Source organism: Myxine glutinosa, chromosome 7 (assembly GCF_964187855.1).
Source record: "Myxine glutinosa chromosome 7, kmMyxGlut1.1, whole genome shotgun sequence".
NCBI classification, from domain to species: Eukaryota; Metazoa; Chordata; class Myxini; order Myxiniformes; family Myxinidae; genus Myxine; species Myxine glutinosa.
In genome coordinates this window covers 80,024,020-80,043,890 of record NC_136267.1, presented here as the reverse complement: position 1 = coordinate 80,043,890, position 19,871 = coordinate 80,024,020, and the positions used below count along the sequence as shown (strand labels likewise).

Sequence of the window (19,871 nt, the reverse complement as noted above, 5' to 3'; positions counted from 1 at the left end):
AAATAAAACGGTGAAATGGAGGTTGGAGAGCGAAAGGGATTCATGTCTGTTAATTCCGCACACGTCATGGAGATGATGGAGTAGTCGTGATATGAGAGCGGCGAGCATGATTGACGTTGAGTATCTCTATGCTATAAGAGAGCCGTTTATGTGTCTGTCTCAGTGTATGTCTGTCTGTGTGTCGTAGTTTGTCTCAGGAATAGCTGAACAGGTCTTCGACAAACTTTTGGAGGCTCATCAGTGAATGCCGGGGAGTGTTTTAAGCAAAACATTTTTCGAAAACTTTGAAAAAAAAAAAAATAATCGTTGGATTTTTTATTATCGTTCTATGGTGCCTAAACCCTTGTAGCTATGTGAAAGGAAATATGAAATAATCCCCAATCCCATTCCTTGGTCGTTGTATGGAAGTGTTTTAGGACCCCACAAAAAATATAAAACCCAAACTTAGATTTCTTCAAAATGCCAACAGGTTGAGAACAACACCGGGCAACGCCAGGACAACGTGCTCGTATTCCATAAAAGTCAAAAGTGCAAAGGAGTTTATGAAACCACCTATTTTTCATGGCATTTGATGTTTACCGAAACATTATATGCATGGGATTCGATGGGTGGGGAATGAGGGGGGGGGGGGGGCATACATTTTTGACGAGGGGGGATTTCCACCCCCATCCCCCCGCCCCGCCCTCCCTCCACTTTCTACTCAAATATAACCTAACATTTGTTGCTCTGTACAATCCACCAAATAAGTTAAAAACAAAAAAAATAACCACCTTTAGAGGCCATTTTTCCCCGCAAAGCGGGGGTTGGCCTTTTTCGGGAACCGTGGTTGTTGTTGTTTTTCGGCCCCCTTTTTTGAAGCAATGTTTTACGGCCGGATGCCCTTCCTGACGCCAACCCTTTTTGCCGCCTTTAACGACAAACAGGGAATTACCAGTGAGCTGGTACTCAATTAGCCGACCTCGGAAGGATGACAGGCTGAGTCAACCCCCCTGGCGTTAATTCAGCGATCGACCGGGATTCAAACCCAGGATCCTAGGATCCTAAGCAGGCACCCTAGCCGCTAGCCCAACACCAGGGCTCCAAATAAGTTGTTATCTCTCCACAAAATAATCCACCAAATAAGTTGTTATCTCTTAATTCATTACTGCGCTGGGGGGCAGTATTTAATAACGGAGACCGATATTGGCTCATGCACATCATTCTGGATTTCATTAGTTGGAGTAAGCACAGACTGCACGTTGCGCATGTGCTGAAAATGTATCACGTGATTCGTGATTAGTGAGAGCATGATACGGGTAGACTTTCCCACTGCAATCTTGTTCCTTCAAGTTTTCAAGTTCAGGTAAAAAAAAAAAAGTTTATTTAGTTATTGTTGCATTGCAGATGAATGTGTAATTAGAGAGCCAAGGGTCCTCAAATGGCGGACCGCATCCACATCCGTTCCACGAGTTAACCAGAATCCTCCATGAAAAGGCCTCTGGTTTTTATCCATTCAGACCAACAACACCTATCTAGCAGTTGGTCCCCTCCACTTTTTTGGTGATATCAACAAAAAAAACGTGTATCGGTTCCCACAAAGGATTGTGATGCAGATTTCCTTGCAATTGATTTGAAGCATTTTATTAAACAAAATTGAATTCTGAGCGATTGATTGTTTAGAATAGACAGTGAGACAGTGGAATATTGATAGATTAGGAGTTGAGGTTCCCGAAAAAATCCAGCGTCATGTAAAATGTAAGTGTTATGTAACTTCAACAATATCGTGCAAAGAACAGTTTAATATATCATCACTGTAATTTAATATTGTCACTCTGCGTGCTCCCGAAACATGCTGCTTCATGAAATCTTCACCTGCCACTCCACCCCAAATGCAAGTTTCAACTGCTCAACCCTCCAAAGTATCAACCCCATCTCCAAACTCACTGCTTCCCCACCCCTGCACCTGTATACAAGGTAAAATAAAATAACGACAAAAATTCGTTAGTAATATTTCACAATATTTGCTAATAAACCTAATAATACGAGTAATAAAATCATTTTTTTAAATGCAAAAGGATGTTGGAATGTTATTCCAAAAAGTATGGAAACAAGGTCGGGATGATCACAATAAATGATCATGTGAAACCATCCCTACATCTTTCTTTGAATAATGGTTGGCCCTAGAAAGGGGGGGTGTGGAGGGGTTGGGTGTGTGTGTGTGTGTGTGTGTGTGAGTTACTGTGTGTGTGTGTTACTGTGTGTGTTACTGTGTGTGTGTGTGTGTGTGTTCGTGTGTGTGTTACTGTTGTTACTGTGTGTGTGTGTGTGTGTGTGTGTGTGTGTGTGTGTGTGTTACTGTGTGTGTGTTACTGTGTGTGTGTTACTGTGTGTGTGTTACTGTGTGTGTGTTACTGTGTGTGTGTGTTACTGTGTGTGTGTGTTACTGTGTGTGTGTGTTACTGTGTGTGTGTGTGTGTGTGTGTGTGTGTGTTACTGTGTGTGTGTGTTACTGTGTGTGTGTGTGTGTGTGTGTGTGTGTGTGTGTGTGTTACTGTGTGTGTGTGTGTGCGCGTGTGTGTGTGCGTGCGTGTGTGTGTGTGTGTGTGTTCGATAAACATTGCTTTTTCTAGGGACAACCATTATTCAAAGAAAGATGTAGGGATGGTTTCACATTATAATTTCTTATGATAATTCCTACCGTGTTTACATATTTTTGGAGTAACATCCCGACATCCTTTTGCATTTTTACCTTCGCCACCAAAGGTTATGTTTTCACCCCTGTCTGTTCAAGTCTGGTTCTCTATCTGAACAGGATATCTCAAAACTTTGTGGCCATGGATTCAGACGAAAATTGGTGGAGAGGTTGGGTATGTGACGAGGAAGAAATGATTCGATTTTGGTGAAGATCGTCATCTGAATACTGATGTTTTGTGAGTTTGTAAGTGAATTTTGTAAGTGATACTTCACCATTGAAAGATAGGGCAAAAAAACGATATACTGTATATCACAATATTACAAAACGTGCACAGATTATCACAAAACTAGGTGAAGGAGTTGGTTAGGTGATAAGAACAAGCCGATTCGATTTTGGTTCAAATCCGGCTAATCAGTAGGATACAAAACAAACTGTTAAACCTAGCGAAGGCTTCCGCTCTACCAAGTGCCGTTATAGTTACCTCTGCTACCAAAGGTGGATGGAGGTTATGTTTTCACCCGTCTGTTTGTTTGTTTGTTTGTGAACAAAATATCTCAAAAAGTTGTGGATACATTCGGAGAAAATTGGCAGACATGTAGCGTGTGACAAGGACGAAATGATTAGATTTTGGTGAAGATCTGGATTCGGATCCGGCTACTAGAATCTTAAAGTGATTCTTCACCATTGGGAGATCGGAACAAAAACGATACATAGCGGGATATCTCAAAAAGTTGTGGACGAATTTGGGCGAAACTTCGTGGACAGGTTGGGTGTCTGACAAAGACGAATAGGTTCGATTTTGGTGAAGATATGAATATGGATTCGGATATGAGAATTATTTAATTTTTAAAGTAATTCTTCACCATTGGGAGATAGGGCCAAAAGCTATACATTGCGGGATATCTCAAAAAGTTATGGATTAATTTGGACGAAACTTGGTGGACAGGTTGTGTGTGGGACAAGGAAGAATCGATTCGATTCCGTTGAAGATCTGAATATGGATTCGGACATGAGAATTATTTAATTTTTTTTTACGTGATTCTTCACCATTGAGTGATATGGCCAACCAGGCGGAGGTATATGCTCTCTACTGAGTGCCGTTCTAGTTTTAAATGTTTTTATTATTTGTTTCTTTCCTTTTTTGAAATATATACATGTTCTTCCAGTGATTACCTCCACCACCAAAGGTGGATGGAGGTTATGCTTTCACCCCTGTCTGTTTGTTTGTCTGTCTGTCTGTCTGTCGGTCTGTTTGTGAATGAGATATCTTTAAAAGTTGTGGACGGATTCGGACGAAACTGGGTGGAAAAGTTGAGTGTTTGACAAGTAAGAATTGATTCAATTTTGGTGAAGATTCGAATCCGGATATGGATACAATAATTTTAAAGCGATTCTTCACCATTGAGTGAGGGCCAAAAACAATATATATATAATTATATTTCAAAAAGTCATGGGCGACTTATGACAAAACTTGGGGGATGAGTTGGTTAAGTGACAATAACAAGCCGATTAAATTTCGGTTCAGGTCCGGATCCAGATCCGGCCTATCAGTGGGATACAAAACGTAAACTGTTCAGCCTGGTGGAGGTATGCTCTCTACCGAGTGCCATTCTAGTTTGCAAATGTTGTAGTCTATGCTTTACCGACATACTCACATTGCAATGGTGCAGTACTGTACATACTTAATAGACGGTCTAAGATTCTAAATAGTACTACATAGTCAAATGTGTCTTGCGGCCCCACCCCCATCAGGCTGATTGACAGTCGTCCCATCCACTCCTCTTGGCACTTCCCAGCCCAATGCATAAAAATTCAGGTACACCTACTTTTTGTGGAATCCTTTCAAGTTATGAAAAATGTGAGGCGTCGTGGACCTATCCACTGTAAACTGCATGTATATTAGCGTTTGAACAAAGTGCTGAGCTTAACCCAATTTTGAGTTGCAATGCCTATATAAAGTCCACAACCCCTTTCAAAATTTTCACCTTTTGTTGCCTTATAGCCTGGAATTAAATTGCATTAAATCAGACTTTTTCCACCTTTATTTACACCTTTATGTGTTATTTGCACCTTCCACCAAAACCACCTTTATTTACACATCGTAACCCACAAATTCCAAGTGAAAAATAAATTCTACAAATTTCAGAAAATTATTTCAAAATACAAAACTATAATATCTTGGTTGGAAAAGTGTTCACCTACCCCCTCCCCACCCCCACCCCCATCTTCCCCAACTATCCCCCTTACAATAAAAATTGTAAATTAGCTGGTGTAATTAGCTGGTGTCAGGAGTAACAAATCACCTTCAAAATCACACACCAAATTAATTGGCCTCCACCTGTGTTAAATTATAGGGAATCTCATTATTTCAGAATAAAATCAGCTGTTTCTGTAGGTTTCCTCTGCTGAGTAGTGCATTTCAGAGCAAAGACTCAACCATGAGCAACAAGGAGCTTTCAAAACACCTCCGGGATAAAGTTGTGGAAAGGTACAGATCAGGGGTTGGGTATAAAAACACTTCAAAGGCCTTGAATATCCCTTGGAGCACAGTCAAGACAATCATTAAAAAAGTGGAAGATGTATGGTACCACCAATACCCTAGCTAGATCAGGCCGTCCCTACAAACTGGATGACCAAGCAAGGAAGAGACTGATCAGAGAGGCCACAAAGATGCCAATGGCAACTTTGAAAGAGCTGCAGGCCTTTTTGGCAAAGATTGGTCACTGTGTGCATGTGACAACAATATCCAAAGCATTCCACAAGTATGGCCTGTATGGTAGTGTGGCAAGAAGGAAGCCATTACTCAAAAAAGCCCACCTTGAGTCCCGTTTGAGGAATGCAAAAAAACGACTAAGGAGATTCTGAAGCCATGTGGCACAAAGTTTTTTGGTCTGATGAAATAAACATGGAACTTTTTCGCCTAAATGCAAAACATTACGTTTGGTGAAAACCCAACACAGCACAACACCAAAACTAGATCGGCACTCAGTAGAGAGCATACCTCCACCTGGTTGGACATATCTCCCAATGGTGAAGAATCATGGAAAAATTAAACAATTCTCATATCCGAATCCATATTCAGATCTTCACCAAAATCGAATCAAATCGTGCTTGCCAGACACCCAACCAGTCCACCAAGTTTCGTCCAAATTCGTCCACAACTTTTTTGAGATATCCTGCTATGTATCGTTTTTGGTCCGATCTCCCAATGGTGAAGAATCACTTATATTCTAGTACCCGGATCCGAATCCGGATCTTCACCAAAATCTAATCATTTCGTCGGTGTCACATATGCTACATCTCTGCCAAATGTCGTCCGAATCCTTCCACAACTTTTTGAGATATTTTGTTCACAAACGGACAGACAGACAGACAAACCAACCAACCAACATAATTGCCGGAATCTTTTCCGGCAAGTAACAAACGAACGGACAGACAGACAGGAGTGACAAACATAACCTTCATTCACCTTTGGTGGCTGAGGTAATGAAAACATAACCTCCATCTACCTTTGGTGGTGAAGGTAATAACACCATCGCTACTGTGAATCATGGTGATGGCAGCATCATGTTATGGGGATGTTTTTCATCAGCAAGGATTGGGGCACTTGTCGGGGTAGAAGGGAAAATGGATGGAGCAAAATACAGAAAAATCCTATATGGAAACCTGCTGCCCTCTGCAAGAAAGCTGAAATTGAGACGGAAGTTCACCTTTCAGTATGACAACAACCCGAAGCACAGAGCCATAACTACACTGGAGTGGCTAAATAATAATGAATAGCACCGCAAAGCAGGCGTAACCCCTCAGCCCATGCATGGTGGAAACCAATTTCAAGATGGCTGCCCTGGCGGCCATATTGAAAATCGCACCATGCCCATTTTCGATAGGAACCTTCCTCTACTCAACCCCAACACACACTGCAAAAATGGATTTAATCGGACAAGCCGTTCTGCTTGAAATTGACGGAAACCAATTTCAAGATGGCTGCCGTCGCGGCCATATTGAAAATCGCAGCACGCCCATGAACCTTCCTCGACTCAACCCCAACACACACTGCAAAAATGGATTTAATCGGACAAGCCGTTCTGCTCGAAATTGACGGAAACCAATTTCAAGATGGCTGCCGTGGCGGCATGCAGTTCAGCAATGCTGTCCGAACGTTTAACCCTTTGAGTGCTGCTGTCGCAGATTTGTAACAAGATGGAGATTCTTTTTTTTGTGAAAACGACCAAAAAAAAAAATAGGAATTTTTTAATGAGTATTTTGAAAATAAGATGCAGCACACAAAGGGTTAATGAGTGTTATTTGATGTGAAATCCTCCACAGAACGGAACTGACCTTCATGGGTAGTAGGTACCTTCATGGGTTTACAGGTTGGTATCTTGGTAGATTTTCTTTTTTGGGGAATTGTGTGTCATCACTACATAGGAAGTCTTCTGACTTCCTGATATATCGTCAATTCAATTTGAAGTTTGATATCAGATTTTACATTGGTAACTTTATGCGATTATATCAAATTCATGAAAATGACAAAAGAATAATCATCTTCTCATAGCCACTTTAATATCATTTTCCAAGAAACAGTACCCCTCCCCTCCTGCCAGTTTTCAATAGTGATCAATTCCCCTGCATATATCGACTGATGCTGCGTCTCACAAGCCAGTTGGAATGGCATCTTCTTGCCGCACGGAAGAGACGTAAACACCTAAAACTGCTTGACAGCATCAATAAATATTGCAATAGATGTTTTGCACGGGTGAACTGAATACATTTTCTGAACTTAAAAAACAACAATTGTGTTGTATGCAAAAGCTGTACCACGATTCGAGTTGTATTCCGAGTGCAGGCATGGCGAGGATGCTGTAACAAGCAGCACTTAGCTATCATACCAGCAATATTGATTAGTGATTACTATCCCACTCGGCCGATGGAATAATGCCATTGAATGTGAGCGTAACCAGCAGTTAAAAGCTGTACCTTCATTATCTGCACATTTCTCAAAGTACAGAACGTGTAATATAACACTGTTCATCACATCAGTTATGTAGAACAGGAGGTTGGGCCTTCAAGCATTCTCTTCCGAACCTCTGGCCCATGATGTAGGGCAGCCACGTTCAATTCCTTACAATTCATATAAAAATACACTGAGGTCTACCAAGGCCTTTCTTCTGCATTTGATTTACATACATGCTTCTCCATGAGGGATAAATAAAAACAATACAAGTATTTCACTGCATTTCAACAATGTTCAATGATTTCATAATGACAGCTATTTCAAAGTGAATGTGGGACCAATCTTATTTTCCAAAAAGCCAAGTATTATTCTTTTCTTTTTTTCTTTCTTGGGAAAAGGGAAGAAGGGGATATTTCTATTTTATCATTATCGATCATCTTCCACCATCTACCATGCTCTTTATACACAGAGCATAGGTGCCGCTGAAGCACTCTCTTGGCAACAGTCACAATCCTGGGAGGATCGCCACTCTGACAGAGGATACTACTGATGACTACTGATGGATGACAGACACAATGTATCACCCAGCATGCTAAACATGAAGGTGACAGTTTATAGCTAGGTTGAGAGTAAAACCCAGGCACAACAGCTCAAAGGTGAATGAGCATGTACCTTCAACCTGCCGTGACATCCCAGTTCAATTATACAGTGACTGGCCATTTTAAAATGTCTTGTGAAAATTAGTTAAACATATTTAAAATGCATAACCTTTCAAAAAAAATCAAGATCTTTTTTTAAGTACATAGTACCTTCCTCTCTCTGCTAATCTACTTTATAACTATTTCTCTATATAAATCACACCCCAAACAGCAATGGCACACAATAACTGAACTAGAACGTCAACGGATAGAGCACATACCTACGGCAGGCTGAACAGTTTATGTTTTATATCCCACTTATCCGCTAGATCTGGATCCGGACCTTAATCAACATCGAATTGGCTTGAACTTGTCACCGAACCAACTCATCCACCTAGTTTTGTCATAACTCGTCCACAACTTTTTGAAATATCATGCTATATATAGTTTTTGGCCCCATCTCTCAATGGTGAAAAATCACTTAATATTCCAGTAGCCGGATCTGGATCTTCACCAATATCTAACAAGAACAAGAGCAATCAGAGATTGCAAACCCTCGACAGGATGTATTTTCAGTGGTTTTTTAAGGCTTTTGTGTTAAAACAAATATGGCGGCCGAATCACGTGATCGATGACGTCATCATTTTTTTCCCTAAACTAATTTATTCCTAGATTATGCTCAAGAAATTTAATCTTGATCGGATGAAATTTTATACTTCTCAAATTATGACGTCATAATGGAGGCACCTATGACATCATCATTAGCATATTTTTTTCCCCAAAGGAGAGCTCTTTACAATGAGCCATGTCTAAATTTTTTCTATTCAGCCCTTTCAGAGATATAGAGGTGCAACGGTTTTTGGTTTTTCCAAGATGGCAGCCAAACCACGTGACCGATGACGTCATCATTATTATTTTTTCCCCCACCGGTTTATGCCGATATGGCACTCAAGAAATTTCATCTTGATTGGATGAGGTTTTATACTTGTCGAATTATGACATCATAATGGAGGCACCTATGACATCATCATTAACATATTTTATTCCCCATAGAGAGTTCTTTACAATGAGCCGTGTTTAAAAAAATTCTATTCAGCGCTTTTGGAGATATAGAGGTGCAAATTTTTTCGATTTTTCCAAGATGGTGGCCGAACCACGTGACCTATGATGTCATAATTATCATTATCAAGCGTTACGCCTAGGTCCCCCGTCGGTGAAGTGATGTGAGTTGACAAAGTGGAAGACGCAAGGCAGCCATCTTGGATTTTGACATGGCGACCCAATTTTCAATGGCGTTCTCCCTTATGCGTACATACATCCACACACCAGATTAGAAGTTGGTACTTCGCTTATTTTCAAGATATTCCGCTCACAAGGTTCAGACATAGATGGCAGCGGCCATCTTGGATTTTGACGTGGCGACCCAATTTTCAATAGCGTTCTTCCTTATGCCGAGATACACCCACACACCAGATTAGACGTTGGTACTTTACTTATTTTTCAAGATATTCCGCTCACAAGGTTCAGACATACATGGCGTCAGACATACATGGTGATGGCCATCTTGGATTTTGACGTGGGTTGCACTCACACACCAAATTATAATTCGGTCCTTCGCTTACGCACGCACGCACACACGCACGCACAGACGGACAGGCGGACGCACACACGGATGGAGGGGAAAACCATAGTACCCCTTTTGCTCCGCGGTGCGACGGGGGACAAAAAATTATACAGGTGGAGTTGCACCTATGGTGAAAATTTCCTGTCCGGCCAACTTCCTGCCAACGGCTGCAGAGAAAATCATATTTATTCTGTGCGGACAAACAGACAGACAGATAGACAAACAGACAAACAAACGGACTCAAATGCAATACCCTCTCCTCTGGCGAGGGTAATAAACTTGTCCTTGTCGCACACGGCACACCCAACCTGTCCATGTTACGGCTGAATCCATCCATAACTTTTGGAGATATCCTGCTCACAGACAAACAAACAAGACAGACAGACAGGGGTGAAAACATAACGTCCGTCCACCTTATGTGGTGGAGTTAACAAGTAAATTATTGAGAATCAATAAAAACACTAAAACAACAAGAGTAAAGCCTTGTTGAAAAACTGCATTCAGAGATGCTCAATGCATATGAGAGATCTCCCCCAATGACAAACACGACTTCTCAAGCCCACAATTAGGATCCATAATTGGCTTCTCCAAATTGTGTTATCTTTAGTGTGGAAGCACCACAACTCGTTGTTTACAGTTTCATCATTAAATATGCTGTCTTGACTTGCATTTCCTTTCACATTATCACAAAGGGGTAGCAAAATGTATGCGTGTGTGTACACCCTTTGACTTTTTCCACAATTTGTTGTGTTACAGCTTCAATTTAAGGTGGATTAAATTAAAAAGAATTTGTCACTGATCTACACATAATGTTAAAGAATACTCCATACTGTTAAAGCGGAATTTTTTTGATATTTTCACGAAGTAATTAAAAATGAAAAGCTGAAATGTTGTGAGTCAATAAGGATTCAACCCCTTTGCTATGACACTCCAAATTGAGCTCAGTTGCATCCAATTTCCTTTGATCATCCTCAACTTGACCATGAAGGCCAATGAACTGTCCATAGAACTCCGAGATAGAATTGTGAGGAAGCAAAGATCTCGGGAAGGTTACAAAATTTATAGTGTTGAAAGTTCACAAGTGCACAGTGAGCTCCATCATTAGGAAATGGAAAAATTTCCATACAGATACATAAATAAAATAAATAAAAAATGGAAATGGAAATGGAAAATGGAACTACCCAGACTCTTCCTCGAGCTGGCTGCCCCGACCAAACTGAGCAACAGGGAAAGGACATTGGTCAGGGAGGTGACCAAGAACCCAATAACCACTTTGACACAACTACACAGTTCCTTGGCTGAGATGGGAGAACCTGCCAGTAGGACAACAGTATCTGCAGCACTTCACAAATTTAGGCTTTATGGGAGAGAGGCCAGACAGAAACCACACCTGAGAAAAAGGCAACCCTCTTATGGTTAAACTGCCAAAATCTAGGCTCTCTGCTCACATTCACTCTTTCATTCCCCTTTTTCCCCACCTCTGGAACAAACTCTCCCACTCCCTTCAATCCCACTCCTCCCTCCAGGTCTTTAAAACAGCTGTTCACCACCATCTCTTATCTTCACCCATCCAAAACCTTGATCTTTCCTACCCCCGCTAATTCACCCCAGATACACTTTTTCGAAATTCCAACTTCTTTCCTGGAAGTCCTTGCAGTGTCCATATGTTTTATACCTCTCCCACCTCCCCCCAAGCCCTCTTCCTCCCACAGTTCTCTCGATGTCCCTGCTCTCAAATGTTGTGTTTGTGTCCTTCCCCCTCTCTCCCCATCTTGTCTACCGCTCCGGCGCTCCCCTTATTTTGTGTTTTATGTGTCGGTTTGACTTTTTGTGTGATTAATGTTAGCTCTTTCACGAGCCTCGATGTTACATACAAAAAAAAAGAAAAAAAAAGGCATATGACAGCACACCTGGAGTTTGCAAAAAAAGGCACCTGAAAGACTGAGCGCATGATGCAAAAGATTCTGTTGTCTAATGAGCCAATAATTAATTTAACTCTGTCGGATGAATGCAAAGCTATACGTCTGGGGGAAAACGAACATAGCTCATCACCCATAACATCATCCATAACATGAAGCATGGCAGTGGTGGCATCATGCAATGTGGATGTTTTTCAGTAGCAGGGACTGGGAGACTTGTAGGGATAGAGGGAACAATGAACGGAGTGAAATACAACCAAATCCTTGAGGAGAAGCTGCTTTAGTGTGCAAAAGATCTTGGACTGTGGCGAAGATTTACATTCCAACAGGACAATGATCCCAAGTATACAGTTGAAGCAACACTGGAATGGCTTCAGAACAAGGACGTGAAAGTCGTTGAGTGGCCCAGCCAAAGCCCAGACTTGAATCCCATTGATAATCTGTTGAAATACTTGAAGATTGCTGTTCACCAACGCTCCCCATCCAACTTGACAGAACCTCAGCAAATCTGCAAAGACGACTGAGAGAGAAACTCCCCAAATCCAGATATGCAAAGCTGATACAGACATACACAAGAAGACTCGAAGCTGTAATCGCTGCTACAGGCGATTCTACAAAGTATTGACTCAGGGGGTTGAATACTGTTTAAATTAGATATCTCTGTATTGCATTTTTAATTGTTTTGTAAAAAATTCTAAATTAAAATTCCACTTTGACATTATGGGGCATCATTTGTGTTGGTTTATGTTGTTGGCTTAGTTGGCTTAGCCTGGTGTTGGCTTAGCGGTTAGGGTGCCGGCTTGGGATCCCAGGATCCTGGGTTCGAATCCCGGTCGATCGCTGAATTAACGCCAGGGGGGTTGACTCAGCCTGTCATCCTGCGAGGTCGGCAAATTGAGTACCAGCTTGCTGGGATGAATGATCACGGTGTGTACCCCGATTTAGAATAGGTACACCGTATCCCTGCGCATCGTAAGAGCGTGACCAAGGGTTGGCGTCAGGAAGGGCATCCGGCCATAAAAACATTGCCTCAAACAGGGAACCATGAATTGTCATGGGGCCCGCAAGGCTAACCCCTGCTCTAGCGGGGAAAAATGGCCTTAAAACGATCATTCATTCATTCATTTGTACATTAGTGACAAAAAAAACTTTCCATTCTTCAAACCATTTTTAATTTAGGCTGCAACACAACAAAATGTGAAAAAGTCAAGGGGTTTGAATACTCTCTGAAGGCACTGGGTGTATATATATATAGTACATGGAAGGGGGTGGGGGTCAATAGCTAGATTATGGTAATAATAGTATAATAGTATGGACCTGTGTTTGAGTCTGTTACGTCCACAGTCTCCACAGGACTACAATGAGTGTAACAAGGCAGTGGAGAGTGGAGATAGTAAATTCCATACAAATAAATAAATAATTCAAGGTTTGTGCTGGAAATGAAGATGGTAAAGTGACTATAATTGAATAAATAATTCAAGGTGGAATGTAAGTAGCAGAATGGTAAAAGGTGTATTAATAAATACTGTACAATAGATAACATACCCCTGTATGACTGTAAACAGGGAAATGAGGAGGCCGTTTGGCCCATCATTGCTGTGTTGTACTCCCGATTTATCTTCCTGCTATTGCTGTAAACAGTCATTTTTTTCATGTTTTAATAAAGTCTAAATGACCCAATCTTGATCCGGTGACCCAAAATACATGCAGGTATACATGCATGCATATATACATACATACATACCTAAATATGCACAGACATGCACACATACATACATACATACATACATACATACATACATACATACACAGATACATAAATACATACATAAATACACACATACATACATACATACACAGATACATAAATACATACATATATACACACATAAATACACACATACATACATACATACCTAAATATGCACACACATGCACACATACATACATACACAGACACATAAATAGATACATAAATACACACATACATACATACATACCTAAATATGCACACACATGCATGCATACATACATACATACATACATACATACATACATACATACACAGACACATAAATAGATACATAAATACACACATACATACATACATACCTAAATATGCACACACATGCATGCATACATACATACATACATACATACATACATACATACACAGACACATAAATACATACATAAATACACACATACATACAAACATACCTAACTATGCACACACATGCACACATACATACATACCTACATACACAGATACATACATACATGCATACATACATACATACATACATACATACATACATACATACATACATACATACATACACACATACATACCTACATACACAGATACATACCTACATACACAGATACATACCTACATACACAGATACATAAATACATACATACATACAGTGATTGGTGAACACAGGGATGTTCATATCGATTTACATGATTGTATCAATATCATCAGCATCATCATCATCATCGTGTTACCGCCGTTTCTATGCTTAACGATGTCGAGTCTCCTCATGTTATGATGGCGTTGGCCATCACATTGTCTTTCTCTGGCTGGTGCACACGGGTAAGCGTGTGGTATAGCCGGGGGGGGGGGGGGGGGGGGAAGGGGGGGTCGCCACTCCTCCCCGTGTCTCTCCTGGCCGTTGGGGAATTCAACCTCTTCCACCCGTGCTGTTGGAGTCGACTGGACTCTCATCCACCAGATGTGCAGAACCATCTGCCATTTAAACCACGTGGGTGAGGACCGTTACCCTGGTAAGGGGGGGCCGACAGGTACTACACCTTGCCCACAGGTGACCTGGGGCTATGCAAGGCAGGGACATCCATCTCCCTGAGGTATCAGAAGACACCCGAGGAGACTCCACATCATGCTTGCATCATCAGCAAAACATATTCACAACTCATGGCCCGCATTGTCTCGTGATCTATGTAACTGTGTGTTGACACCATGGAAATGCACAAAATGTGCGGTGTATGATGAGCGTCTTCGTGATCATTAATCGCAGCATGAAAGGAGCAGGACACAATGGCAATAAAGCATTGGTAATGCCCAAATGAACATCCAGTCATAAACACTCTCTCGAGAACACGACAACACTGTTAGACTGGGTAGAATTTATGGTAAGGCCAATTTCACGTCCACAGAGAAAAGAGAAGAGGAGAGTAAAACAATGACACAATGGATATCGGCCACTCACGAGCAAAGACCAGCACCAAAAGGGGTTGTACCGGGCGGTCGTATGGAGCTGTAAAAATTTTAACATTATTAAAACACAAAATTCAACATCAAAATGTTCTCTGCAGCAACATGAGCAATGCAGACTTAGCCAGAAACAAGCTTCACAAATGGCAGGTAATTCGTGGAAAGGCTCCTCCTGGGAAAATAGATACGTACCAGAAAAAGGAAAACAATTCAGAATGCTGGGTAAAGGCCAATCTACCATGAATTACCAATTAAAACGAGAATCAAAAAACCCAACTTCAGCAAATGAATTGATGAACCTTGCTATGAATATCAACATGATTAACCACGTGTGTAATTATGAGATCTTCAAAGTTCTCCATTGCAGACCCACCATCAAATGTGGTTTCGGATGTGGTACACCAATACCACTACCAGTGTAAGATGTGGTGCATCAACACCACAAGTGCAGGATGAAGAAAATAAACACCACGAGTGCAGGATAGAGTGCATAAACACCATCAGTGTAGGATGTGGTGCATCAATACCACTAGTGTAGGATGGGGTGGGTCAATACCACTAGTGGAGGATGTGATGCGTCAATACCACGAGTGGAGGATGGATGCATCAATACCACCAGTAGAGGATGGGGTGGGTCAATACCACTCGTGTAGGATGGGGTGGGTCAATACCACTAGTGTAGGATGGGGTGGGTCAATACCATGAGTGGAGGATGTGGTGCGTCAATACCACTAGTGTAGGATGGGGTGGGTCAATCCCACTGGTGTGGGATATGGTGCTTCAATACCACTGGTGTATTAATGGGTGCATCAATATCACAAGTGTAGGATGCGGTGCATCAATACCACAAGTGTAGGATAGGGTGGGTCAATACCACTAGTGCAGGATGTGGTGCGTCAACACCACCAGTGGAGGATGGGGTGCATCAATATCACTAGTGGAGGATGGAGTGGGTCAATACCACTAGTGGAGGACGTGGTGCATCAATACCACGAGTGGAGGATGTGGTGCATCAATACCACTAGTGGAGGATGTGGTGCGTCAATACCACTAGTGGAGGATGTGGTGCATCAATACCACTAGTGGAGGATGTGGTGCGTCAATACCACTAGTGGAGGATGTGGTACGTCAATACAACTAGTGGAGGATGTGGTGCGTCAATACCACTAGGGGAGGAAGGTGTGCGTCAATACCAATAGTGGAGGATGGGGTGCATCAATACCACTAGTGGAGGATGGGGTGCATCAATACCACTAGTGGAGGGTGGGGTGCATCAATACCACTAGTGGAGGGTGGGGTGCATCAATAACTCAAGTGGAGGATGTGGTGCATCAATACCACTCGTGGGGGGTGGGGTGCAACAATACCACAGGTGGAGGATGGGGTGCATCAATGCCACGAGTGGAGGATGGGGTGCATCAATACCACGAGTGGAGGGTGGGGTGCATCCATACAACGAGCGGAGGATGGGGTGCATCAATACCACGAGTGGAGGATGTGGTGCGTCAATACCACTCGTGGAGGATGTGATGCGTCAATACCACGAGTGGAGGATGTGGTGCATCAACACCACTAGTGGAGGATGTGGTGCATCAATACCACTAGTGGAGGATGGGGACATGAATACCACTAGTGGAGGATGGGGTGCATCAACACCACGAGTGGCGGATGTGATGCATCAACACCACTAGTGGCGGATGTGGTGCATCAATGCCACTGGTGTATTATTGGGTGCATCAATATCACAAGTGTAGGATGGGGTGCATCAATATATCAATATCACAAGTGGAGGATGGGGTGGGTCAATCCCACTTGTATGGGATGTGGTGCATCAATACCACTGGTGTATTATTGGGTGCATCAATATCACAAGTGTAGGATGGGGTGCATCAATACCACTAGTGTAGGATTGGGTGCATTAATACCACTAATTTACGATAGGGTGCATAAACACCACCAATGTAGGATAGGGTGCATAAACACTAACAGTATGGGACAGGGTGCATCAACACCATCAGTGCAGAATAGGGTGCATAAACAACACCAAGGTAGGATGGGGTGTAGAAACACCATCAGAGTAGGATAGGGTGCATAAACACCACCAATGTAGGATGGGGTGCATAAACACCACCAATGGAGGATAGGGTGCATAAACACTAATAGTATGGGATAGGGTGCATAAACACCATCAGAGTAGGATAGGGTGCATAAACACCACCAATGTAGAATTGGGTGCATAAACACTAACAGTGTCGGCTTGGGTGGAAAAACACCATCAGTGCAGAATAGAGTGCATAAACACCACTCGTGTAGAATAGGGTGCATAAACACCACTAGTGTAGAATGGGGTGCATAAACACCACTAGTGTAGGATAGAGTGCATAAACACCACCAATGTAGAATAGGGTGCATAAACACCACCAATGTAGAATAGTGTGCATAAACACCACCAATGTCGAATAGTGTGCATTAAACACCACCAATGTAGAAAAGGGTGCATAAACACCACCAATGTAGAATAGGGTGCATAACCACCACTAGTGTAGGATAGGGTGCATAAACACCACTAGTGTAGGATAAGGTGCATAAACACCACCAATGTAGATTTGGGTCCATAAACACCACTAGTGTAGGATAGGGTGCATAAACACCACCAATGTAGAATAGGGTGCATAAACACCACTAGTGTAGGATGGGGTGCATAAACACCACTAGTGTAGGATGGGGTGCATAAACACCACCAATGTAGAATAGGGTGCATAAACACCACTAGTGTAGGATGGGGTGCATAAACACCACCAATGTAGAATAGCATGCATAAACACCACTCGTGTAGGATAGGGTGCATAAACACCACTCGTGTAGAATAGGCTGCATAAACACCACTAGTGTAGAATGGGGTGCATAAAACACCACTTGTGAAGGATAGAGTGCATAAACACCACCAATGTAGAATAGGGTGCTTAAACACCACTAGTGTAGGAGAGGGTGCTTAAACACCACTAGTGTAGAATTGGGTGCATAAACACCACTGGTGTAGGATAGGGTGCATAACCACCACTAGTGTAGGATGGGGTGCATAAACACCACTCGTGTAGGATGGGGTGCATCAACACCAGTGGTGCCAGTAGTATAGTATACCTAGTTGACTTGATGTTAATCGTTACCAAAGTCAAAGTCAGTCGATATTCATACAACATTGCAATGGAGGTGTACTTACACCTTGAGCGGCACCTTCGTGCAGTCAATTACTCAGTAAAAAGGGAAAGTTGTAAAAATTGAGTTAAAAAAAAAATACGTGGGATACAAAACCCTGACATGCAAGGAACCTGGAATACGAAAACCTGGAATACGAGGAACCTAGGATACAAAAACCTGGAATAGAAGGAACCTGGTATACAAAAAACCTAGAATACCACAAACCTGGATTACAAAAACCTGGAATAAGAGGAACCTAGGATACAAAAACCTGGAATAGAAGGAACCTGGTATACAAAAACCTAGAATACCACAAACCTGGATTACAAAAACCTGGAATAGGAGGAACCTAGGATACAAAAACCTGGAATAGAAGGAACCTGGTATACAAAAAACCTAGAATACCACAAACCTGGATTACAAAAACCTGGAATAAGAGGAACCTGGAATGCAAATGTTCATTGATAAGAAAATGAGGGGTTGTTGTGGAGGTCACTTGGTAGTAATGTTGGTGCTCATTTGTTGGATTCAACTTACTTGTCCACAGATGTCAAGGCTCATCAGAGTGGCATGACAAAGGGTGAAAGGTGAACAAAGCGACAAAGGGATAGAGATAAAGAGACACACAAGACAAAGTCAAACTGGTATGAAAGTGAGGAAGAGGAGTCCAATGATAGCAAATGGCTCGTGGAGAGTGAGGTGTGGGAGGGAAGACTGAATGGAAGAGCTTGAGAGGACACGACCCAGGGAGGCAGGTAAGGTGGACACGAATGAACCAGTACAGGTCTGTATCGATGAGATCTAACAGATAAATAAAGGAACTCGCATCGACAACCAGTTGTCGGTGTAGGTCAAGCTCAGGTCTACTAGACGGGGGTGACCATTCAACCTCCAACAGTAAAATAAAGGGTGAAGACCCCCACAGGTGTGCGGTTACGGTCACAGAGAGCTCGTCAGCAGAATAACAAACCCTTGGAAGCTTCAGATGTTACACAAGTAACACAGGTAAGTCCCACGGGATACCGTGCGCGAGAACAAGGAAACCATGCGTGTTCCGAGACCCCACGGTCATGTCCAAGCCGCACACCGCCTTCACATCGGCCTATGCGACCAGGGTAGTGAACACGACCGCCGAACGTCCTCCCCCGGCCGGTCCCGGCGCTGAACCCTTACCGACTGTGGCTGGAAGAAGGAGCAGAGATCCGAGCAAAAGGAGAAGCAGCGACGGGACTCGGATCTCCATCACCGCCGCTCCGTGAGCTCCCCCGCCGAACCTTTCACTCTCCCACTTGTAATTCTCCTCTCGCACTCTTCCTCCGCTAGATCCACGAGTCCACGACACTCTCATTCGCGGACTTCAACCCCACGTACGGGCTCGGCAGGGAACACTCGAGGTCACCCCCGAGCGCCGCATGGCCCGACCGCGCCGAAACACCCTGGCGCGAATGAAACGACTATTCCTTCTTTCTGTTTCCCTTGTTGTCCCGGTGGGCTCCGTTTGGTCTCTGCGAGTCTCTCCAGCTATGTGTGCGCGCCGTACGATACGTGCGCGACCCGCTCCGGCTCGGCGCCAAGATGGCTCGTCGGGCGAACGGGGAGTGGGCGGGGCTAGCAGGAGGCGAGAGG

General features: G+C 42.8%; 1 protein-coding gene across 1 annotated transcript in view; it reads right to left on the bottom strand.

The window, feature by feature from the left end:
- The window catches only part of LOC137430764 (activin receptor type-2B), a 221,800-nt gene extending 201,951 nt beyond the window's left edge, over positions 1–19,849 (bottom strand). The window contains exon 1 of the mRNA XM_078781911.1: positions 19,419–19,849. Coding sequence (XP_078638037.1) covers positions 19,419–19,593 — 175 coding nt within the window. The 5' untranslated portion in view covers positions 19,594–19,849. The remainder of the gene's footprint in view (positions 1–19,418) is intronic.
- Between the last annotated feature and the right edge of the window lie 22 nt (positions 19,850–19,871).